Source organism: Nyctereutes procyonoides, unplaced genomic scaffold (genome assembly GCF_905146905.1).
Source record: "Nyctereutes procyonoides isolate TBG_1078 unplaced genomic scaffold, NYPRO_anot_genome, whole genome shotgun sequence".
NCBI lineage: Eukaryota > Metazoa > Chordata > Mammalia > Carnivora > Canidae > Nyctereutes > Nyctereutes procyonoides.
This window is the reverse complement of record NW_026575044.1, coordinates 36,985,134-37,011,079: the sequence shown is the minus strand read 5'-3', so window position 1 is coordinate 37,011,079 and position 25,946 is coordinate 36,985,134. Positions and strand designations below refer to the sequence as shown.

The 25,946-nt window shown below is 39.2% G+C and overlaps 1 protein-coding gene across 2 annotated transcripts in view; it reads right to left on the bottom strand.

Annotated features, from left to right (window-relative positions):
• OSBPL1A (oxysterol binding protein like 1A) overlaps positions 1 to 25,946 on the bottom strand; it is a 223,488-nt gene that overhangs the window by 179,796 nt on the left and 17,746 nt on the right. Inside the window, exons 2-4 of one of the 2 annotated variants that reach the window (XM_055324315.1) lie at positions 23,108 to 23,230; positions 15,224 to 15,309; positions 14,251 to 14,325 (exon numbers count right to left, since the gene is read on the bottom strand). In XM_055324315.1, coding sequence (XP_055180290.1) covers positions 14,251 to 14,325; positions 15,224 to 15,309; positions 23,108 to 23,228 — 282 coding nt within the window. In that variant the 5' untranslated portion in view covers positions 23,229 to 23,230. The remainder of the gene's footprint in view (positions 1 to 14,250; positions 14,326 to 15,223; positions 15,310 to 23,107; positions 23,231 to 25,946) is intronic. The other variant, XM_055324316.1, reaches the window with a different exon arrangement.

The following is a 25,946-nucleotide window of genomic DNA, read 5'->3' as shown; positions in this document are numbered from 1 at the left end:
GAAAATGAAACAGCCTTATTGCTGAGACAGAGACAAGTCTGAGTGGTCTAAACAGATGATCAAATCAGCCACAACATCCCTTAAACTGAAGCCTAATCCAGAGCAGCAAGGCCCTGGCTCTCTTCAAATCTATGAAGGCTGAGAGAGGTGAGGAAGCACAGGAGAAAAGTCTGAAGCTGGCAGAGGGGAGTTCATGAGGTTTAAGGAAAGACGCCGTCTCCATGACATCATAATACAAGGTGGAGCAGCAAGAGCTGACAGAGAAGCTGCAGCCAGTGTTCCAGAAGCTCTAGCTAAGGTCACTAATGAGTGGTTATACTAAACAACTGATTTCTAACCTAGATGAAACAGCCTTGTTTTGGAAGAAGATGCCATCTAGACTTTCACAGGTAGAAGGAAGTCAATGCCTGGCTTCAAAGCTCCAGAGGACAGGCTGGCTCTCTTGTTAGGGGCTAATGCAGCTGGTGACTTAAGCTGAAGTCAACGTCATTGACCACTCTGAAAATCCTAGGGCCCTTAGGAATTATGCTAAATCTCTGTTTTGATATTTGCTCTACAAACAAAACAACAAAGCCTAGATGACAGCATATTATTTTACAAATGGCTGACTAAATATTTTAAGTCCACTGTTGAGACCTACTGCTCAGAAAAAAAGATTCTTCCCAAAATACTACTGCCTATTAACAATGCACCTGGTTACCCAAGAGCTTTGATGGGGATGTACAACAAAATTAAGATTGTTTTCATGCTTGCTAACATAACATCTATTGAGCCCACAGATCAAGGAGTAATTTCAACTTTAAGTCTTAGGACTAAAAAAAATACATTTCTTAAGGCCCTAGCTGCCACAGTGATTCATTCCTCTGATGGATCTGAACAAAGTAAATTGAAAACCTTCTGGAAAGGAATCACTGCTCTAGATGCCATTTAGAGCATTGGAGATTCAAAAGCACCAGCCAAAATACTATCAACATTAATAGGAGTTTGGAAGAAGTTGATTCCAACCTCATGGGTGACTTCAAGGAGTTTCAGACTGGAGGAAGTCCCTGCAGTTGTGGCAGAAACAGCAAAAGAACTAGAATCAGAAGGGAGACTGCACTGCTGCAATTTCATGATAGAGATTTCAAAGATGAGGAGTTTCTTCTTATGAATGAGCAAAGAAAGCAGTTTCTTGAGATAGAATCTACTCCCGGGGAAGATGTTATGAAGACTGAAGTGACAACAAATGATCTAAAACATTACATAAACTTAGCTGATGGCAGGGTTTGAGAGGATTTTGAAAGAAGTTCTACTGTGGGTAAAATGCTATCAAACAGCATCACATGCACATGCATCACATGCATGTGGCAAATTTCATTTTCTCCTATTCAAACTGCCAAAGCCATTCCAATCTTCATCAATCACCATCAGCATGGAGGTGGGATCCTCCCCCAGCAAAGAGATTATGAGTCACTAAAAGCTCAGATGACAGCCTTTTTTTAGCAATACAGAATTTTTAATTATGGTATATACATTGTTTTATTAGACCTAATGCTTCTGCACACTTAATAGACTATAGTATAAACATAAATTTTATATGCGCTAGGATACGAAAAAGTTCATTTGACTTAACTGTTTTAATATTTGCTTTATTGAAGTTATCTGGCAACAAACTTGCAATATCTTTGAGATATGCCTGTAGTCTGAAATCTAAGGAAACTGCCCTCAAGTAAGCACTTGCTCACCCATGGTAGGTATGAGAGTAAGACAGGGGCTGCCAAACAAGCAGATAAAGGAACTGAGCTGCAAATTTTAATGACTTGCTACCTGCTGAAACACTAACATAAGGATACAGAACCTCTACGAACCACAGGTATAAGGGAAACTCCTATCCACTGCAGACTCTTCTCCATGGGCCTCCACCTGGTGCTTTAAAAAAAAGGGGGGGGGGCAGGGGATGGGGATTCCGGCAGGTGATCAGAGAAAGCCTTACCCTTGATGCAGGCACAGAGGAGGGAGCTACCACTGCTGCAGAGAAGGCTTATAAAGCCTGAGGCAAGCCTTTCTGCCTTATGTTATTCCTTGAAAAATATCACTGCTGTGAAAAGGCAGCAAATCTTTCATCCACAAGGCACAGTGAAGACCCTTTCAACCAAGGAGAGAGACAGGAAACAATCAAGGATCCATACATTAAAGGTCTCCTATTACTGGAGGAGCAGGATCACTGATAAAGAACTATCTAAGAAACTCCTGTCCCTTACACAGGGACAAAAGGGCTAAGATGTATAGGCTCGACCAGGACAACTGCAACTCACTCTGTCCCCTCCTCTCACCCCAAGACTACCAAGTACTGAGAACAAGCAAGAGTAGTCAATTAATGAGGGAGAGGCAACAGCATGGAGAGAAATGCTCTCTGAGGGACAAGGCATGCTAGGAAGGCCTCAAGCTTAGGGTGAAGTAGGAACAACAAGGGAAAAAAAAAAAAAAAACTCTCCAGAAAAATCAGCCTACAACATACACGCGGAGGCAATACCAAATTTGGAAATAGAAATCTGAAGCCATTGGTACACAGAAGGTAACCATGGCAACAACAAAACCCAAGTTCAGATGTGCTCCAGACTAGACTGATCCAACCTCCCACACTAAGACGTATGCCCATTTCCAAGCCCAAACTATTTACCTGTCTCTACTAGCTTACACAGTTTAACATTCCAATAAAAATTACCAGACACACACACAAAACAGAAAAAAAAACGATCCACTGTCAAGAGACAAAGCAATCAACAGGATCACACAGAAATGACCAAAATGCTGAAATGATCAGACACAGAATTTAAAGTAACTATGATTATTACATTAAAAGGTCTAGTTGAAAAGGTGGACTACATACATAATGAGAGAATTTCAATTGAAGTGGAAACTATAAAGAGAGGAAAACGCTACAAATAAAAATCATTAGTAACAGAAATAAAGAATGCTTCAATGACATCAGTAGACATCAGGGAGCACACAGGCCAAGAAAGATCAGTAAACTTGAAGACAGTATTTGGCTAACCTCTACTGACCTAAGAGGAAAAACTGAAGAGAGGGAGAGGAATGGGTCTGAAAAAAGAAGAAACAGAACTGAGCACCCAGTGGCTGTGGGGTGATACCAAGTCTAAAGAATGTGTAATAAGCTACTGAAGAATTGGTAAGACATGATACCTTCTCAATCCAGCAAAAGAGTATAAAAAAACAAAACAAAAAAAATAATAATAGATGACAGAAGTAGTATCTGCTGTCATATGCCCATGTGACTTGCCCTCAGAAATGCCATTTTGTTAGCCATTTCTGTAACTCTCTGTAGGCCAGTCCTCCCGATCTTACCCTGCTGAACTTGCTACAGTAATTACTTACTGTAATTGCATCCATCTGGCTTCTGATGTGGAGGTGCCATCTCCAAGCCTCTACTATTTCAGGGTCCTATGATACACATCCCCTGCATACCCCACTGCTATTGGCAAATCAGGGCTGCAGTATCATTTCCTGGAAGCCCTAGACTTTAGAAGACAAACCTTAATAAGGGTCTTAATGATGTTGATGCCTTATTCACCAGTCATTTCTTCCTGCTTTGGTGAATGATGTATCCTCTAGGCCCTTCCAGGCACAAAAATAAAAAATCTGGCACAATAAATAATAAAAATATGGCAAAAATAAAAAATATGATCTTATGTACTATGTTCAGTCTAGCAAGTCCACTTATTTAAAATCTTCTGTCTGCAAAGGCATATCTGGCATTTTGAAACTTATAAGGGGCCACTGCTTTGGCTATGCTGCTAGGAATCATCCAAGTTAAAAACTCAATTTGTACTGTCAAAAAAGTCAATGATGAATGGTTAGAAGCTGAAGACAGTCTCTGAAGAAGTCATGACACCTTGTCCGGTTTCTGGACCTGAATCAATTTTGGACTGAAAACTATTAAAGAAGAGACCAGATTCTGGAAGGAAAGATTTTGCAACACCAAATCAAACATACAAAGCCATTAATTTCCTAGACTATTCCCAAAGGGACTAATGAAACCCAAGTAGCTACACCGGGGAGAGGGGAATATCCAAACATTTCAGGAACTGTTAGGTCTAATGTCCAAGTTGACACTGATGCCGAGAGACCCCAAGTGCCATGTGGCCCCTCTTTTAGAAAGGGGGCATATATGAGGACAAGGTAATAAATGAGACCTTGGCTCAGGTCTGGCTCATGGTACATGCAGGTCCACAATCACATCCAGGAATCATTTCCCCAGGCCATGAATACACAATTGGAACAGACACACTTAGTTGTTGGCAGTTTCGTGTGGATTCCTGGGTGTCTAAGGGCCAGAAGGAGGGCTCTAAAATTGTCCTCCCTTGCCCCCTGGCCCAGATAAATTAAAACTAGTATCTTATATGGGTTGGATCAGTGCCATCCTTGAAAACCTCAGAATGCAGGGGCATCTGGATGGCTCAGTCAGTTAAGTGCAACTCTTGATCACAGCTCCGGTCTTAATCTCAGCGTTGTGAGTTCAAGTCCCATACTGGACTCCACACTGGGCATGGAGCCTACAAACAAACAAAAAAACCTCAGAATGTAGGGTTCTTAGACTATTCCCATTTAATTCATCAGTCTAACACTGCAAAAACCAGATGGAATATGTAGGAAGACCGAGGATTTCCATAAATTCAAATAGCCCCAATTATAGCCACTCTGCAAAGCATGCTATCTTTTCCAAGCAAGTTAATATTACCTAAGGACATGGTATAGCAACTAATTTGACATTATGTACTCTTTCCTGGTTAGGAAAAAATGATCAAAACCACTTTATATTCTCATAGACAAAGTATACATTTACAGTTTTGCTTCAGAGCCATTTATTCATCCTACAGACCATCACAGTGGTCTACCTTACCAATGACATATTAATAAAACCAGATGAACAAGAAGAGACTAGAATGTTGAAAGCCTTGCTAAGAATATAATGCTCCAGGGAGTGGGAAATAAATCTTAGGAAGAATTCAGGGACAATGCCATATTGTTTTTAAGGGTTCAGTGGTCTGGGTAATGCCAGGACAGTGTCTCCAAAGTAAAAAACAAATTATACCATCTTGCACCTCTCAAAACAGAGAAGGAAGCACAATGCCTGATTGGCTTCTTCAGGTTCTGGGGGCAGCATAATCCACACCTGAGGATAATGCTCTGATTCACATGCCAGAAGATGAGAAAGGGTGCCTGAACACTCAGCTCCTGTTAACAAAGGAGAGGCAGGAGTCGTCATCATTTTAGCAGAGGTAACTGAACTTGAACATAAGAAAGGAGGACTATATACAATGGGGAAATGGAGGAGTATGTTTGGCATGCAGATGATACACTTAGGTAGCTCTTGGTATTCCCTGGTCTAGTTTTTTTCTTAAGATTTTAATTATTTATTCATGAGAGACAGAGAGGTAGAGATACAAGCAGAGGGAGAAGCAGGCTTCCTGTGGGGATCCTGATGCGGGACTTGATCCCAGGATCCTGGGATCACAACCTGAGCCAAAGGTATACACTCAACCACTGAGTCACCCAAGTGCCCCTCCCAGGTCTAGTTTTGACAATAATGAACAAGTGTGGCAATTCCACACTTAGGAAGGGCATGACCTGCTCAGATCTCCAGTGATGAGGACCTGAGTCACAGCACTGGATAAGCCACGAAGACCAGATGTGCTAGTCAAGGGAAGGGTATATCTAGAAGAGACAGTAGAGAAGGGAGAAGAGGATTCAGAGGATTCAGTTGTGGCCCAAAGGTCAACTGCAGCAACGCTATAGTCTGTCTCACTATCCTTCCTCCTCTAAGTTCCTCCTAGCTGGGAATGGCCCACTGGAACCCTGAAGGAGTGCCTGGAAGCTTATGAAGAAGCAAATCTGAGCAGAATAAAGGGTGAGCTATGATTGAAGCTGTGCTACAACACCCAGCCCCACCCTGAGAAATAGACGACTTAATACCCTAGATGCTAGGAGTGCCCAGGAGGCAGCCACTACCTTTAGTCACTCCAGGTATCCACTCAGCTAAGAAGAGCTGCCTCGCACAAGGTCATGTCCCTTCCCACGGCAGCCAATACCTACTGACTGACCATCACTAAGGGCTGAGCTCTCTTACTTCAAACTGGGACAGCTTTGATGGGTCACCTCTCTTGCAGAGCTCCCCTCACCTGGCTGAGGCAACCCTGGTGAGTGCACCACTGCTTGACTTCAGCCTCTGCCCAGTTCTGCTACGCCACCCCCAACACACATGTGATCCCATAGTATTGCAATTAACCTGTTGTACACTAATCTCCAACTCAGCTGGATTCCTGGGAAGCCCAAACTACAAGAAATGGAAATGTTTGTGCCTACATTTCACTGTTGTCATTTCCTTTTAAATGAAACAAGACCTATCAGGTCATTTGTGCAGTGCCTGATACAGAGTAGGCATTTAATGCCTAAGCATGAGAGATGGTAAGTTAGGGAACAAGATAGAGAAGCTTATAGGAACCTCAGGATTATATGTATCTTCTATATGCCAGGTGACAGACACACAATTCCTGACACACACAACAGAGGAAGCATTCATTTTAAATGTATTCTTAGCTGTTGGAAAATAGTCAATCAACACAAAGGTTAGTACAACAATCCAATTATTTACCGTACCAATTGTATCCCTATTTTATAATTATCATAAAAAATATAAAAACTTCAGCACTCTAACTGCATTTGAAAAACCAAAGAACAAAAAAAAAAAAAAAAAAGAAAGAAAAGAAAGAAAGAAAGAAAAACCAAAGAACAAATGCTGAGTACATCAGAGAACTATGGTACATTTTGATTAGATAACACTAGGGGTCAGTAATTACCAAGAAGAGCCCGAAGGTCCTTCATGAAATTCAGGGAGATTTTATACATTTTGAAGGACACGAATGTAAAATACTTTAACAAGCCAAATCCCTTTTCAACTCATTCTAGTTATTAAATCACTGAATCTCACTACCATAACATATTTTAAATTATAAATTATATTCATAGTAAAGGATCACATCAGAACAAGATAATTGGGTTCCTTTCATGAGCACAATTAGAAAATTAAACTTTCTGCAAAATTCAATCATGCTTAAACATTAAGCACATAAATTTTTCAAGTTTCCTGTGTGAGGTACCCATTTAGCTTCAGCTAAATTTACTAACACAAGAGATAATATGATATATATGCTAATGTTCAAATCAAACTAAGGCCCAATTTATAGCAGAGTCTCCTGTTTGAAGTTCAAGAATACAGCAGAAATGGGCAAACACATGAAGAACCAAGTACAGATGAATAAGCCGATCTGAGGTAGGTATGTGGAGATAGGCAGAAAGACCTGTGCTGTGCTTATCAAAGATACTAAAACTTAATGTGTGTTAATTCTTTGAAACCAATATGAATGCAATCTAGTAGTAAAGAGATATACACAATAACTATAGGGTAGAAGATGAAAGTGATGTAATATGCTCAGGAAATCTGGAAAAGCAGTTTTCTCCCAGCTGCAGAAAGTCGTATTTAGAGAGACAGCATCTGAGCTGCACTGTCAAGAATGTCATCTCATGATCCAAGTCAACCCCAAGAATTTGCTTACACAGAAGAAAAATGGAGTAGTGCAGGCTGTGAAGATACGAGCAAGTAGTTCATGTATGGATCAGGCAAATTACACTATCTGAAGCTCATTTTTAAAATCCCATAAAGTATAGCAATTTACCCACTATTTTTATTTTTTATTGTAAAAAGTACATTTTTCTCAGCTTTAGCAAGACTGCATATCTGGTTCACAAGTATCAACACATAAGTATATAGACTGTAATGGTGTAAAATGTACTAATTCAAATATGGTTATTAAGCATATACTCACAAGGTTCATTCATGGTAATTCACACAAAAATTAGTTAAATCTACTCATAATAAAAAGTATGAAATGATATAATCAAGTTATTGACTTGTGACAAATGCATATAAAGTTTAATATAGGATTTTAAATAATCTTTAGGCATATTAAACTATGGACAGTGATCAAATAAAACTCTCATAGATTTACGAGATCATTCAAATAATCGAAAAAAATCAAGAAAAAGAGGTAAAGCAATTTTTGGCTATGGTGGTGTTTAGAGTTCAGAGAACTGTCATCTTGAAAAATGAGTATAAAACTGAACAAAATTGGGGGGGATCCCTGAGTGGCTCAGTGGTTTAGCACCCCCCTTTGGCCCAGGGCGTGATCCTGGAGTCCCAGGATCCAGTCCCACATTGGGCTCCCTGCATAGAAACTGCTTCTCCCTCTGCCTGTGTCTCTGCCTCTCTCTCTCTCCCTCTCTCTCTCTCTCTCTCTCTCTCTCTCTCTCTCTCATATGAATAAATAAAAATAAAATCTTTAAAAAATGACTTAAAACTGAACAAAATTAATCATTTCACGGTGCTGGGTATTCAATAAAGACAACAAATTGAGAGGCATATTCAATGGAACTAGAATGTCGGGTGAGCTTATCAGGCATCTTTAGCCTTGAAGGTACAGGCTATTCCCATCCCTCACCTACTTTTTATCTCCTAATAGCATCACACTGGGGGCACAGGATTACAATATATGAATTTTAAGGGAACACATTCAGTCCATAACAGAAATCATGTTAAAACATTAAAACAATTTTTTTTTTAAAAAAAGAAAAGCTATCAGCAGGACTGGTTTATTCCAGATTTCAGATGAAGATCAGACAAATTAATAAAAAAGGAAAAAAATAACCTGAAGGTGGACAAGTCAGAATTCAGAGTTGCTAAAATGCATTATAAAAAATGTCCAGTTTTCAGGGTACCTGGGTGGCTCAGTCAGTTAAGCATCTGCCTTTGGCTCAGGTCATGATCCCAGAGTCCTGGGATCAAGCCCTGCATCAGGCTTCCTGCTTCTCTCTCTCCCTCTGCCTGCCACCCTCCCCCCACCGCTTGTACATGCACTATCAAATAAAATCTTTTTTAAAAAAATCCAGTTTTCAATAAAAACTTGTGAGACATGCAAAGAAACAAGAAACTCATAATAAGAGAAATGCAGATAACAGAAACGGACTGTCTGTGGGCATAGATGTTGTATTTAGCAGATAAAGAGTGTGAAGTTGCTGTGATAAACATGATCAGAAAGTTTAATATCTAGAGGAACCAAAATTTTACACTAAAGAATATTTGTGTAACAGAAAAGAAGGCAGTCAAGGAGGAACAAGAACAAAAACCTGACACATAGAAAACAAATACAAAATCAAAGATGTAAACCAAAAATTATTAAAATTGTAAATAGACCCAACACTAAATGAAAAGGCAGAAACTGTCAGACTAGATAAAAACACACAACAGGCGGTCTGCAGACACTGAAAAGATGCTCAACTTCACTTATTACAGAAATGCAAATCAAAACCACAATGAAATATCACCTCACACTGGTCAGACTGGCTAAAATCAAAAAGACAGGAAACAAGTGTTGGCAACCCCCATGCACTCATTGACGGTAGGAATGTAAATAGGTACAGCCACTGTGGAAAACAGTATGGAGGTTTCTCAAAAAATTAAAAATAAAAATACTATACTGATCCAATAATTCCACTATTGAGCATTTACCCAGGGAAAATGAAAATACTAACTCAAAAAATGTGTCCCTGTTTGCTGCAGCATTCTTTACAATAGTCAGGACATGGAACCAACCTAAGTGTCCGTCAATAGAAGAATGGATATAAAAAAAGAATGGATAAAGAAGATCACACACACACACACACACACACACACACACACACACAGGAATATTACACAGCCATAAAAAGGAGGCAACTGTACCATTTGAAACAACATGGGTGGACCTAAAGAGTATTATGCTAAGTGAAAAGTCAGACTGAAAAAGACAAATATGCTATGACCACACTCATAAAAGGAGTCTAAAAAGAATGAACAAAAAGCAGAATCAGAACTATAAATGCAGAGAACTGATGGCTGCCAGAGGGGAAAGGGGTTGGGAAGTGGGTAAAATGGATGAAGAGGAGAGGAAGATACATACCTCCAGTTACAGAATGAGTAAGTCAATGAAACAAAAGCAGAGCATAAGGAATATAGTCAATGATACTAATAGTGATGTAATGAGACAGATGACAGCTACACTTGTGGTGAACATAGCATAACATATAACCCTATCAAATCACTGAGTTGTACACCTGAAATAAAATGTAACCAGTAACCATAAGGCAGCTAGACTAGCTATATTAACCAGGGTAGAAAATAAACTTTATGACAAGAAACATTACTGAAGGCAAAAACATTGTAGTGATAAAAAAGGTCAATACATGAGGAAGATATATTGCCATATATTCCATATAACTCCATTACAAATGGATATGGACCTAATAGGGCTCCAAGATTCATGAAACAAAAACTGACAGAACTGAAACTACACAATTCCAGAATTATAGTTATACTTCAAAGAACGCTCTCAATATTTCATAAAACAAATAGAAAATCAGTTAAGGATAAATGATTTGAACAACTCTATCAACTAAGCCAATGGATATTTATAGAATGTTCCACCTGCAAAACAGAATATATATTCTTTTCAAGCAATCAAAAAACATTCTCCCAGATCAAATGCTATACCACTAGTTCCTAATAAATTTTATTATTTTTTTAAGTAGGCTCCATGCCCAATATGGAGCCAAACAGGGAACTTAAACTTACAACCCTGAGATCAAGACCTGAGCTAAAATCATGAGTCAGATACTTAACTGACAGAGCCACCCAGGTGCTCCCCTAATAAATTTTAAAAGAATTTCATGTTCTTCAACAAATAATTCAAAGTATGTTATCTGATCATAAGGAAAATTAGGAATCAATAATGGAAAGAAATTTGGGGGAAATCTCCAAATATGTGGCAGACATACTTCTAAATAACCTCTGGGTCAAAGAAGAAGGGACGAAAATGTCAGAAAATATCTTAAATGAGAATAAAAACACAAGTCAAAAATGTATTGTATATAGCTAAAATGAAAATTTATAGCTTTAAATGTGTGTACTAGAAATGAACAAAGAACTCAAGTCAATAAAGCTTTCACTTTAAGGAAAAAAAATAGGAAATTAAAAACCAAAAAAGAGAAATAAGAACAGAAATGAAATAAACAGAACAAAAAATATCAAAATAATGTCAGTTCTTGAAAAAGATCAACAAAATTGATAAATCTTTGGCCAAACTAACCAAGACAAAAAGATTACACCAATTAGCAAAAACAAATGAAATAGGGACTATCATTACCAACCCTATAGCCAGAAAAGTCACAGGAGAGCATCATGAATAACTTTAAGCCAAGAAATTAACAACTTAAGTGATATTTAAAAAAAAAAATCCAGAAAGATAAAATAACCACCATGGACTCAAAGAAACAGAAAATCAGAACAGACCTACATAAAATAATTAAGTTGTTTCAGTAATTTAAAATCTTCCCACACAGAAAGTCCAACCATAGATGGCTTATTAGTAATTTACAATCTTCCCATTTAGAGAGTCCAAGCATAGATAGCTTACCTGGTGAATTCTATCAACTACTTAAAGAATACCACCAATCCTTTACAAACTATTTCAGAAAACAGGAGAAAAGAACACTTTCCAACTCATTCTATAAGGCTAGTATCACCCTGTTACCAAAGTCAAATAAACACATCAAGAAAACAAGACTATAAAGCAGTATCTCTCATGAATACAGACCCAAGAAAGCCCTAGCAAAATGTTAGCAAAGAGAATCCAGCAACACAGTAAAGACTAATGTCTTATCCAGTACCAAGTGGGATTTACACAGCTATGTTTAAAATCCCCAAATCAATTAATGTAATATACCATATTAACAGACTAAAGAAAAAAATCACATGCTCATCTCAAAAGACAGGAAAAGCACTAGACATTCATTCATGATAAAAACTTTCAACCAGGACAGCCCGGGTGGCCCAGTGGTTTAGCACCACCTTTAGCCCAGGGCATGATCCTGGAGACCCAGGATCGAGTCCCATATCAGGCTCTCTGCCTGTGTCTCTGCCGCTGTCTCTCATGAATAAATAAATAAAATCTTAGAGAAAAAAAAAAAAAAACTTTCAACCAACTAGAAATAGAGTAACACTTCCTCAACCTAAGAAAGAATCTAAGAGAAACCCACAAACACCATACTTACTGGTAAAAAAAACTAGATGCTATTCCCCTATGATCAAAAAACAAGGATTTCATCATATGTATTCAACACTTTACTAGGATCTAGTAAAATAAGAGAAGAAAGCATCCAGACTGGAAAAGAAGTACATTTGTGTTTATTTGCAGATGATAGGATCCAGTGTAAAGAAAATCCTATGGAATTTACAAAAGCCTACTAGAACTAATGAACAAATTCAGCAAGGATACAGGATACAGATCAACAACAGGGACACAATATATAGATTAACAACAAATCAACTTATCTTTCTATACAATTGCAAGAAGAAATCAGAAAAGGAAATTAAAAGAAAAATTCTATTCAAAATAGCATCAAAAAGAATGCCTGGAAATAAATTTAACAGGAGTATAAGATCTGTACACTGAAAACTACCAAACACTGCCAATAGAAATTAAAGATCTAAACAAAGGAACAGGCATTTACCATTTATGGATTGGATGACTCAATATTGTTAAAGTGGCCATTCTTCCCAAAAGGATCCATAGACCCTAGACAACACAACCTCAATCAAAATGCCAACAGGTGTTTTTGTAGAAATTAAAATGATCCTAAAATTTATATGGAAATACAATTTTTTTAAAGATTTATTTTGGGCAGGGCAGGCAGAGAGAAGCTCAAGCAGACTCTGCACTGAGTGCAGAGCCCAATGCTGGACTGGATCTCATGACCCTGAGATCACTACCTAAGCCAAAACCAGGAGTCGGATGCCTTCCTTGACTGAGCCACAGGCACCCCTGGAGATAAACTTTTGACTAAAAATAGTCGAAATAATTTATTTTTTTTATTTTTATTTTATTTTTTATTTATTTATGATAGAGGAGAGAGAGAGAGAGGGGCAGAGACACAGGCAGAGGGAGAAGCAGGCTCCATGCACCGGCAGCCCGACGTGGGATTCAATCCTGGGTCTCCAGGATCGCGCCCTGGGCCAAAAGCAGGCGCCAAACCACTGCGCCACCCAGGGATCCCTAGTCGAAATAATTTAAATCACAGCTGGAAAACTCAGACCACCCAATATCAAAACTTAATTATAAAGTTATTGTAATAAAAGCAATGTAGTACTGATGTAACAATAGATTCAGATTAAATTTCTAGACTTTCTGTTGTCTTCCTTTACAGTCAATTCATTTCAACAAGGGTGCCAAGACAACGCAATGGGAAAAGAGTCCTTCCAGTGAACAGTGAAAGGATTAAAAAATGTGATATAGGGACCCCTGGGTGGCGCAGCGGTTTGGCGCCTGCCTTTGGCCCATGGCGCGATCCTGGAGACCCGGGATCGAATCCCACATCGGGCTCCCGGTGCATGGAGCCTGCTTCTCCCTCTGCCTATGTCTCTGCCTCTCTGTCTCTCTCTCTCTCTCTGTGTGACTATCATAAAATAAAAATAAATTAAAAAAATGTGATATAGCCATAAGATGGAAAGTTATTCAGTCATCAAAAGGAAGAAATCACGGATACATGGATTCTATGGCATGAATAAACTTCAACAATATCATGCTAAATTAAAGAAGCCAAACACAAAAGTTTGTAGGATTTCAATTACAAGACATTTCTAGAAAGGACAGACATCCTTGAAATAGAAAACAAATCAGTGACAGCCTGAGGCAGGGGAGAACAGAAGGAAATAAACATAAAGAGGCATGAGGAAACATTCTGAGCTGGCTGCACAGCTATGTAAATGTACTAAGAATCACCAAAATGTGCGCTTACAGTAGGTGAGTTTTATGCAACACAAAATTCTACCTCAATGAAGCAGTTTAAAAAAAAAAAAAAAAACTATCAGGAGTTCCCCATCCCTACAGGACAGGAGCAGGGACTGAAAGAGCTCTTGTCAGGATTCCAGAGTGGAAATACCTGACCTCACGTTCATTCCAAGAGCTTGTGGCCTTTTGACCCAAAGTGCTGGTTTATGTATTTGTGGTGGCTTCGCCCAGTTCCTATTCATAGAGTCATAAAAAAACGTGACTGCTCTCCCAAATATTCCACCCACAAACACCAAATGTGGAATGTTTTCACCTTTCGTCCCGTAAAGGCAGCTCGATGAAGCGGTGTGTCTCCCATGTCATTCAATACATTCACTTCTGCACCAGCCTGACAAACATGAAAACTTTAGACATCTTCCACATGTCAAGAAATACATAAAGGTGAAAATAATTCTCTAAAAATATATTATTTCTTTAAAATATATATATTTTATTTTTAAGTAATCTCAACACCCAACATGAGGGGCTTGAACTTAAAACCCTGAGATTAAGAGTTGTGTACCCTACCAAATGAGCCAGTCAGGCACCCAAAAAATATATTAAATATTTCAAAATTAAAATGATGTTAATATTCATTGGTTGTCAATGCTAAAATTCAATTCAATTCACAGTAAAACAGTAAAGCTACTAGAGAGATAAAAGTCTACTTCATAATAGGTAGAAGAGTAAAAAGCTGCTTTCCTTTAAAAATCTACAGACCTTCACTCTACTTTAGAAACCCTCATATTGAAAAAAGAATATTCTGAACAAAATACCATATTTTCTCCACCAATTTAATAAGTTTTCAGTAAAAAAAAAAGCCACTACTTAAATGTACTGCCCAATTTTAAGACAATTTCAGAAATATCAAAGTGAAACATTATCACAGAACTGAAAAAATGTGAGATCTTAAATCATACGGTGCTCATTAAGAGATTCTCCATCTTTTTTTAATTATTTAGGATGTGCTTAGGTTATTTTTTAACTGTTATATTAAAAACTATTATCTTCACATTAACTCACACATTCACTTTTGCAATTTTAAAAAGTCAATAGAAAAATCAAATGACTAAAAAAAATAGAATTTTAACCAGTCATCAGGCTAACCTAATTTATTTACTTAGCAAAGAATAATTGTGTTAGTGTTAAGTAATCTACTATGGTTAGTTGCCTTTTCTAAGACTTTCATAATTTCCATAGCAGTAATATTTCTTTTATTCATTTAAAAACTTTAGCCATAAACGTACCTTTAACAGATCCTGAACCACTTGTTTATGTCCAAAATAGCACGCCAGATGAAGAGGTGTCCAGCCCAAGTTAGACTTACTTCTTCCTAAAAATGGAAAAAGATAAGGCATTTTTACTTGCTATTCAGGTAATTTTATAATAAAAATTTCTCTTTAGCAAGGTATTCCCATTCACTGGCCAATCTTCCCTTCACATTGCACTGCTGATGAATGAGAGGCAAGAGACAGGACACAGTAAGAAATGTAACAAGTATAATGATTAGAATCCATAAGCCCCAGATTCTGGTGTCACTTTTTTTTTTTAAGATTTTTATTATTTATGATAGAGAGAGGCAGAGACACAGGCAGAGGGAGAGGCAGGCTCCATGCCAGGAGCCCAAAGTGGGACTCAATCCTGGGACTCCAGGATCGTGCCCTGGGCCAAAGGCAGGCGCTAAACCACTGAGCCACCCAGGAATCCCCTATATCCTCATTCTTAAAAAGGTAGAAAGAGACACCATGGGGGTCATATTCAAAGTAGATGATCTCTAATTGGCTCCAAGGTTTTTTTTGAATCTTTAAAAACTTCAAAGATTCTTTAAAATCTTTTAAAAAATCTTTAAAATCTTGCCATCATCTAGCAAAGACCTGGTCCTCTCAGCACAGTATTTCATGAAAAACATCTCCTTTTGAAAACCTGTGCCATACCTGGTGCAGGCAGTCTGGAAATCAGTAAGGGGGTTCCTCAAAAAGTTGAAAATAGAGCTACCCTATGACCTAGCAATTACACTAGTAGGTATTTATCCGAAAGATACAAATTTAATGATCTGAAAGGGCACCTGCACTCCAGTGTTTATAGCAGGGATGTCCACAAGAGCCAAACTACAGAAAGAGCCCAGATGTGTATCAGATGAATGGATAAAGATGATGTGGGGTGTGTTTGTATGTATGTGGAGGGCAATGGATGGAAGGAGCACTGGTTATTATACAAGGCTGATGAATCACTGATCTCTACCTCTGAAAACAGTAATACATTATATGTTAATTTAAATAAAAACTTTAAAAATTTTACATGTCATAATCCAGGCAGTAGGGTATACCCAGAGAAGTTAAACATGACTAGTCAAAAGTTAGTGTTCACTTTATGAATGTTTGGTGAACAAATGGATGTATACAACCTGGTGTTTTGAATGCAGGCAAAATGACCAGAGAGCTATGTATCTTTCTTAGTTTCCTAGTTAAGGATATATCCTTTACCTTATAAAATTAAAACCCAGTAAGGCTTGGAATTAACAAATATTAATACAAGATAAATACAAACTGTTTTTAAAAGGGCCCAGATAGGAAGGTACTGTGGAATACAATGACTTGTGATAACAGCAATAATTTTCTGCGTCAATTTCTCTTTCTGTTCACTGTTCACCAACATTATTATTCATGGTGTGTGAGGAGAGGGTTCCTCAGAACTTTTTACTGTTTTCTGTTTATATGCATAAATATATTAAAGCAAAAAAAGAAAGAAAGAAAAAGACAAGAAAACCTGTACCATAAGAGTGAACAGAAAAATGGAATTGATAAAGAATCCCTTCTGCAGCATTTGGATAGTTGTTAGCTCTGCAGATAGAGACAGAAAATGGAGTCTTGACTTCAGATAAAAATCTCAAATAATGAGGATATGGGTTACAAGAGTGGTAGAGTCCAACTAGACAAGAACCAAAGTTAAGAGCAATGAAGTGTTGGATCCTTGCTGAAGAGAGGTATAGAGTAATTGTGTGTGATGAAAACAATCTATACAAATCAATTCAGAAAGAAAAAAAAATAATAGGGTACTATAGCTTAGAGCTGAGAGACCTCCAGAAGGTTATCAAAATTCCAAATCAGGCATAAGAGCATACAGGCTATTGAATTCTAAAGCCCAGCACTCTGGAGGGTCTAACAGAGCCTAGGGGCATGCTGCCCCCCAAGGGGCACTCCTTGGGAGGGACTAGGGTTTAATGGCTGCCCTCACCTCCTGGATTTTAGATTCTGAGCCAACAGAAACCCAGACACCAACCAGCCTCACTGCACCCAGAACAAGCCTCTGACAGCTCCCCAAGGGACTGATAACACCAAGAGTGTCTTGTGATTGTTTGCCACTTACCCAAATTCCCACAATTGTTTCCTCTAAGACATGTGCCTTCTAGAACCTATAATCTAGAGTCAATAAATCCTAGAGCCACAGTCTATTTCATGGAATGTTTCTCTTACTTTCTGTTCTCAACTGAAACCTAGCTCTTTCTGAGGACAAGGACTCTCCCGTATCCCTCAGGTGGAGCTTCCCCAGACAATTCCCACACATCCACTGATCCTCACACAACAGAAGCCAAATGAGCCACCGCATCAAAACCCAATGCTATCTCTAGTCAAGGACTCCACTCACATTGCAACCCTCTTTTGAGACTTCTGCCATTAAGTCTCAAACACCTTCTCTGCCGCCATCTAGCAGTATCCCACCAGCTCACCCCTCACCAAGTAACTCTAGGCAACAGTCTTTCTCCCCATGCAAACCGTGCCACTGTCTTAGGGGTGTCTACTACTTATTTAGTATCCTGGTCTCTCAGTTTCTCAGCTTCCCTCATTTCCTGCAAACTTGGCCTCTGCTTGATGGGACACACCCAGTCCCATGGACAGAGCCTAGATGTCATCATCTCTGAGCTCACCAACTGCCCTCTTTCTGGCTTGTTCACATAGGTATCCTTCCAGACTTATGCAATTGAATCAGCCCTTCATTCTTTAACCAGTTCTCATATATGTAAACACCTTCACCTTTACTTCCTTCAATAAATCCATCATCTTGATCCTTCAACTTCCTTGCCAATCCCCTCCATAACTGTCACAGTAGCCTACAAAAACCTCGAAGCCTGGTAAGTATGTTAGCTTGATTTTTCTGTAACTATTCCCAGGTGGCTGAACAGTGGTAGAAGAAAAATAACAGAACCCTGTAGATTCATGGCACCTTAAACGCAGGATCTCATACTTCAGCTAGACTCTAGACTCTGCTTGGCAATCTTTATAATACCCTATTCAGGTGTCTCTCCTACATTCTACAACCTGCACTTAAAAGCTCTCCCTATTCTCTTTAAGCCTCTTATCCACACACCTCCCCTTCACAAAGGGCCTCAGTCTCTTAGCTTCACAATGAGAAGAAAAGCTTTCATGGAACTCCCTGGGCTTCCTAGAGCCAAATCTACTATCTCACTGCTACCAATAGGCATTCTTCCATCCTTCCTTCCTGACATCTAAAACCAATCCAGATCCTATATCCTGGATTCCATCCCTTTCTGCTTCTCAGGTACTCTTCTCCTTTATCGTCCACCCCTTCCTCTTCACTATAACCAAGAGCAATGAAAGCCCTCTCCGATCCTGTTTCTCCTTGCAGCTACTGTCCTCACTCTCCCCTCCCACTCTGCCTGCACTTCCCCTTTCCATCCCCTTCCATTCCCATTAGCCTCCTACCACCCAGGGCAGAAAAGGTTCATCTCCCACCATGTCATTCAAATGGTCCTCAAGTTTAAATCTGCCAACACTGTCACCAAATCCCAGGGGCACTTTCCAGCTGCCACAGCACTGGAAAGCATTGGACAACACAGCTCACATGCCTTCCAGGCTGCCACAGCCCTGCACCTCTCCCCGTTCCAGCACTTCTCTCAGGATCTTCGGAAGTTCCACTGTCCGATTAGTCCTTCATTACTGGTATCTCCAATAATGTATCTCCTGGCCTTTTTCCACTGCTTTCACTCTTCATGTACTACTGACTTCAAAATCCACATTCCCCTTTGCAGCTGCTTACTAGACACCTCCATTTGGATGACACAAAATAGCTTGTGCTCAAAAAGAGCAAAGCTGAGCTCACCGGTCATTTTATATGTACACTGTTGACCCCTGAACAACATGAGTTTTGAACTGTATGGGTCCACTTACATACAGATGTTAGTCGATAAACACTTTAATTGTATTTTCCTTAGGATTTTCTTAACATTTTCTTTTCTCTAGCTTACTTTATTATAAGGATACAATATATGACATATATAACATACAATATATGTTCATTGATTATTATCAGTAAAGCTTCTAGTCAACAGTAGGCTATTAACAGTTACGTTTTGGGGGAGTCAAAAGTTATATGCGGATTTTTTTTTTTTTTTACTGTGCAGAAAAGTTGGTGCTTCTTCACCCTGTGTTGTTCAAGGGTCAACTGTACATACTCACTAAAGCTAGTTCTTCTCCCCCCTTTTTCCCCCCTCAACAAACTGCCATTATTCCCCTCGTTCTCAAGTCAAAAATAAGCAAAACTCTTGCCACTTCTCTCCTTTTTAACCCCCACATTCAGTTAGTCCAATTGATTCTACTTCCTAACTGCTTATTATACCTACTTGTTGCCATTCCCATTGCTTCTACTCCCAGCTAACCCATGATGGTCTCCTCTATGTTACTGTGTCAGATTCTGAACTAGTCTCCTCACATCTAGGGTTTCCAAGTAAGATTCTGGACCAAGAAATGGGACTTCCCAAAATCCTATGTTAAAATACTTCATTCTTTATACTCTTTACTACTTACCATGGATATCCAAAAATTTTGTTCAACAAATAAGAAATGTCAAATTGAGGAATATTTACAAAGAACTGTACCCTACAAAGAATGTTGTAACACTGGGAAACACCAGAAGATATTATGGATAACATTTAAGTAGCTTCACATCGAGAATTTCCCACAAGGTGACAGGACACCACCACAGAATCACATGTAGACACGGCCAGCATAAGTTCTTATTTCGAAAGAAGACACTGTTGTAGCCTTAACTACCTCTATTTTGACCTCAGTCTGTACTTTTTAACTAATTAAGCTCTTCTTACTGCCTTATCTTTTAACTCAGGCAAAAGACCTGGCAGGCAAAGCATCCTGTAATGGGAACCAAGCTAGCCCCTCAAAAAGAGGGACTGTCCTAATATTGACAACACATGATGGATCCCAAGACAATGATCCAACTGCCCTTTACTCTTTATTGCCCAGCTGTACCTACTCACCAACCTTTGTTCTACATTTTCCTTATATAAATCTAGAAGTGCTTTCAGCACTTTGAAAACACTAGCCCACTGTCTTCTGGTGTTGGCCTCATTGAAATAAATTCCCTGCTTGTTTCACCACCACTCACCTCTCCATCTTTGGATTTTGTCAGTGGTGAGTGCTTGAACCTGGTCTGTTTGGGACCCCCAGAGCCATGTGCTATTGCACTTTTGGACCTGGGTTACAATTTTGCTTCCAAAACGTATTTCTTAGCAGATTATCAGAGAGGGCAGCCCCAGTGGCTCAGCAGTTTAGCGCCGCCTTCGGCCCAGGGTGTGATCCTGGGGACCCGCGATCAAGTCCCAGTCAGGCTGCTCCCTGCATGGAGCCTGCCTCTCCCTCTGCCTGTGTCTCTGCCTCTGTGTGTCTCTCATGAATAAATAAAGAAAATCTTAAAAAAAAAAAAAAAAAAAAAAAGATGATCAGAGTAAGTAGGTAATTCTAACAGGATATCGGTAGGCCAGCAACCAGGAAAGTCAGAGTCCTGTCCTGGCAGTACTCCATAGAAGTTGGATCAAACCAGACAAGCCCAAGATGGCAGGTGCCTCAACGGGAAACCCAAGGTCAAAAAAGGAAGAAAAGGCACAAAACTAAACATTAATATTTGCAAGAAAACAGGACCAAGAACACACACTTATAGCAACAACTACCTGCAAAACAGATAAGATCCTTCTTTGTGGGATCCCTGGGTGGCGCAGCGGTTTGGCGCCTGCCTTTGGCTCAGGGCGCGATCCTGGAGACCCGGGATCGAATCCCACGTCGGGCTCCCAGTGCATGGAGCCTGCTTCTCCCTCTGCCTATGTCTCTGCCTCTCTCTCTCTCTCGCTCTCTGTGTGACTATCATAAATAAATTTAAAAAAAAAAAGATCCTTCTTTGTACCCTGATCCTACAAATACTGGCCTTTACCTTCAACTGCAGGTCAGTGCTTCCTTCTCTTACTTTCAACTTGACAGCACTAATTCCTTCCAACGAATAATGTCTCTATGTTGATTGTTAAGCTTTAATTCTTAAGGAATTATAGTACATTTCACTATTTTCTCAATTTCTCAGGGTTTGGAAAAACAAATCAGTAGAAAAGAAATCCTAGAAATGCCTGACATAGGTGATCCTCATGAGGAAACACTGCTCACATCCAGTCCCACATCTCCCTATTCACTTCTTCTGGTGAACGGCACATCATCTGGTGTCATTCCTTTATGTAAATCCTTTAAACTGCCCTAAGACAAAGTCTGACTGCCAGGTATAACAATGAAATTCTGAAAAAGCATTCACATTTGTTTCAATTTTACATTTCCAAGAAGGTGACTTCCCACCAGTTAACCCAAAATAACCACAGGTGAGGGTGGAAAGGGTAGATAATAAAGGGTTATTAGGATTTTCAAATGCCGAGAATAATTTTAGCCTTCAAAATAGCATCCCCAGATAAAGATTAAGAACTGGTCTTTGTTGAAGGACCAAGAGGATTTTTAGAATTCCTTTAGCATACCAAAAACCAACTCATGCTTTCTGGAAAACTCAGATCATTTCCTCCCTGCTGCAAAGATAATACTCCTTCCCCACTGTGGGTGAGCCAGAAGGTTTGTCACTCTAGGATAGGAGAAAAATGTGACACAGCAGAATAAAATATGCATCTGGGACAGAGGCCTGGGAGAGAGAGAGACATAAATGCAGAGGCATGGTGCCATGAGCCCGGAGAGGGAGATAAACTGTAGGAACACCAAGAACAGGCAAGTGGCATCCGGGTGATAGGAAAAGATTGCCTAGCAGCCACCTATCCTAGCCCCCACCTGCAGAGTGGCCACAAAGTAACAGCCAAGAAGCACCACTTGTATGACAGAGACAGCAGTTTGAGACTTTGTCCCCAAGTTCAGCTACATATACTTAAAGAGCACTAGAAAGAAAAGGGTCACTGAGGAACCAAAGGCTATAGATACACACAAGGCTCATCTTTACATTTAAATGCCACCTAAGGGGAGATGGGGCAAGAAGAGTTGAGAGGCTCTGGAAGACCAATAGTTTATCAAAAAGCAATTGAGCTTGAGGACTAACATTTAGTTCTCCATACTCCAAGAAGGAAAACGTGCATGTTGAAATATCAGAGCCATTTTAGAAGATAAATTCTATTTCTCTGCACACCTGAGTGTAATATGTACAACCCTGCTACACAGAGTACATTAATATTTAGCTGCTTACCTACCCAACCTTATCCCTCAACCCCTCCTGCCTACAGGCCCTTGCCACCTAGGCTGCCTCTCACCTTGGACTTTGACACATGCTGTATCTCCTTTGAACATTTTTCTATTTTCACTTAAGCCCTATACACTCTTCATAGATCACCTTAGAATTATTTCCTCCAAGAAGCGAATTCTTCTAGTTCCAGTTTTATACTTCGCCCATGGGAATTCATGACACCCTGGGATTCCATATTCTGGTATATACTGTATAGCATAGACTAGTCTGATATATTAATCTACAACACTAATCTCAGTGAGGTCAGAGATCCTACCTACCACCACCTGGGCGTATAGTCAACATTCAAACCTGCTCCTTTAACTACCATATCCTATCATAGCACGCATCTTGTAGGCTCAGGGTCACTCTCGTAGCTGATAAAATTGTCACAGACACTAAATGTTAAGACTAGATCTCAATTTCCCTGATTTAGGGAGACCTTTTACCAACTCTTATGAAGATTCTTTCTAGACAGAGATGGGTATTTCTAGCAAGATCAAAATATTGTGCTAAATGACAGAACCATGCATACTCACAAAAGAAAGCTAAAAAATCCACTCAACGCTTACCTTTGCAATTAATGTCAGCAATTACTTCATTCCTTTCCATAGTTTCTAATAACTGTCTAACTTCTTCAGCGTTGCCGTTTCTGGCATGATGGAGAAGCTGCTGTTCTGCTTCAGTGTTCATTTCTAGGTTTAAAAATAATATTGCTATTATCTAATAACATAATTAGCATTTAGACACTATCTGCTAATACAGAAAGGGAAAAAAATCATCTTCATTTTGCAGCTAATGAAATGACTAAACGAATCAGCTGCAAGGCCAGAACGTGACCTTAAGATTCCTTTCCCCTTTTTATTATTACTGAAAAAACGTACTAGACGTTTGGGCAAATTTCTTAATCTCTCAAAATCCTCAGTTTCTTCATCTGCAAAATAACCTCATGAACTGTTGTTAACACTGTATGACAGAATCCTTTTACAGATACATGATTTTTTGTAAATAGTTATTACCATAATAACTAGACAAAGTTAAAACATGGTCATTACTATAAAGATATCATAAGGCTGAAATATAAATTAACACATCCAAAACCTGTGCAAAATATCCTGGGGGAAAAAAACTAAATTACAGGTAAAGATCTAGGAGTGGCCATATTTACAATTCCTTTGTTTTCTCTCCTATTTTTCCAAGCCTCAAACCAAATACAGAGGACTGTAACCAATTTAAAGCATTTGTCATAATGATATCAAGCACAAGTCACAGAATATAAATTTCCTTCTAATAAATGCAAATCAATTTTTTCTGACTACATTAGCAAAAGTAAAAAGATTATATATCTGAAACTAATGTAACATTACATGTCAACAATACCTCAATTTAAAAAAAAAAAAAGGTTAAACATGCCCAATGCTGTCCTGGACAGAAAATATGCACTGCAATAAACTGCTAATATGAATATAAATCCATACAATCTTTCCTATGTCACAGGGGGAGAGGCTCCAATTTGTCAGTATCCAGTAAATTTCAAAATATGCATACACCTGGGGAGGATTCTACTAAGCTGGCAGAGTATGAAACACAGGAACCTGTTCCCCTACCTAGACAGTAGCTGCAACTCGCAGAATATGCCCAACGCAACTATTCTAGAACCCTAGGATCTTCTCAAGGCTTACCACCGCCAAGATTAGAAGGTAAACTGTAGTTAATTTATGCCAGTGTCAACTCTTAGCAAGCCAGCAGCTATCCATCTCTCTTTACGTGTGTTCCTGAAACAGCTTGTAAGAGCCAGAGTGAACAAAAAGACCCCTGCACTCCAAATATTGGAGATCTGGGCTCAGATCACTGCTACTTCTGATCACAGAGATGCAGACAGAAGCCAGCAGTCACTGCTGTTGCACCATCTCTCACTGCTGCAATCCCCTCCAGTGGGCTAAGCTTGCAGGGGAATTAAAGGGCCAGCACTCTTGTTTATCCCTTCATTTTTCTGTTTCTACTCTTTTAAAAGCCAGACACTAAAGACCAGCACATCAAAAAACAACTGCATGTAGGAAGTGAATTAGAACATGACTCCTCCTGATCACCAAAAAGCTCAGAAAAAACATGAGAAGACCTTGAATTTACAGTTCGGGCTAACCTAATCCTCAGCACAGAAAACAGCCCACAACAATCTAAAACCACAATGACAAATTAGAAAACCTCGGAGGAGAATTTGCTATCGAGGGTTACTACATTATTAGATTCAAAGTCCAATTTTCAACAATGAAGAAAGTTACAAGGCATACAAAGAAACGGGAAAGTAGGGCCCATTCAAAGGGAAAAACTAGCAAATATACTAGACACAGATGTCAAAAAGACATATGAAGATCTAAGGAGACGGAGAGAGTCAAGAAAATGTATAAATGAGAGGAAAACACAAATAAAGAGAAAATCGACTTAGGAAACGAAGAAATTCTTGACCTGAAAAGTACAATAACGAATGAAAAATTCACTTGAGGGATTCAAAGGCAGATTTTAGCAGGCAGAAGACTCAGTGACCTTGAAAGATAGGACAATGTAGACCACGGAGTCTGAGAAACAAACAAAGAAAAAGAGACTGTAATCTGAACAGGGCTTAAGGGACCTGTAGGACACCAACACGCACATCAACATGTATCATGAAAGTCCCAGTACAGGGAGAACAAGGGGTAAAATACTTGGAGAAATAATAGCTAAATGCTTCCCAAATTTGATAAAAGGCATGAACACAAACATCTGAGAAAGTCAATGAATTCCAAGTAAGGGGAACTCAAAGAGATATACACTATATAATCTAATTTTCAAGAGAGACAATCTTGACAGCAGCATGGGAGAAGCTGAATCATCACATACAAGGGTAAGATGACAGCAGATTTCTCATCAGAAGTTTTGGAGGACAGAGGGCAAGCAAATATATTCAAAGTACAAAAAGAAAACTGTCAGCCATGAATCCAATATTTAACAAAAAAACTACTTTTCAAAAGTGAGAGGAAAATTAAGACCTTCCCAGAAAAACAAAAAGGTGGGGGAATTCATTACCACTAGACCTGCCTTTCAAGTAATGCTCAATAGAATCCTGCAAAGTAAAATAAAAGCACACTAGACAGGAACGCATAGCCACATAAAGAAATAAACATCTTGATAAAGGTAAATACATGTTCAAATAACAACTAGTGTTATTTTTTTTTAGAGATTTTATTTTTACTTATTTATTATGAGAGACACAGAGAGAGGCAGAGATACAGGCAGAGGGAGAAGCAGGCTCCATGCAGGAAGCCCAATGCGGGACTCGATCCTGGGATTCCAGCATCACACCCTGGGCCGAAGGCAGGTGCTAAACCACTGAGCCAACCAGGGATTCCCCCAGCTAGTGTTATTATAATAATG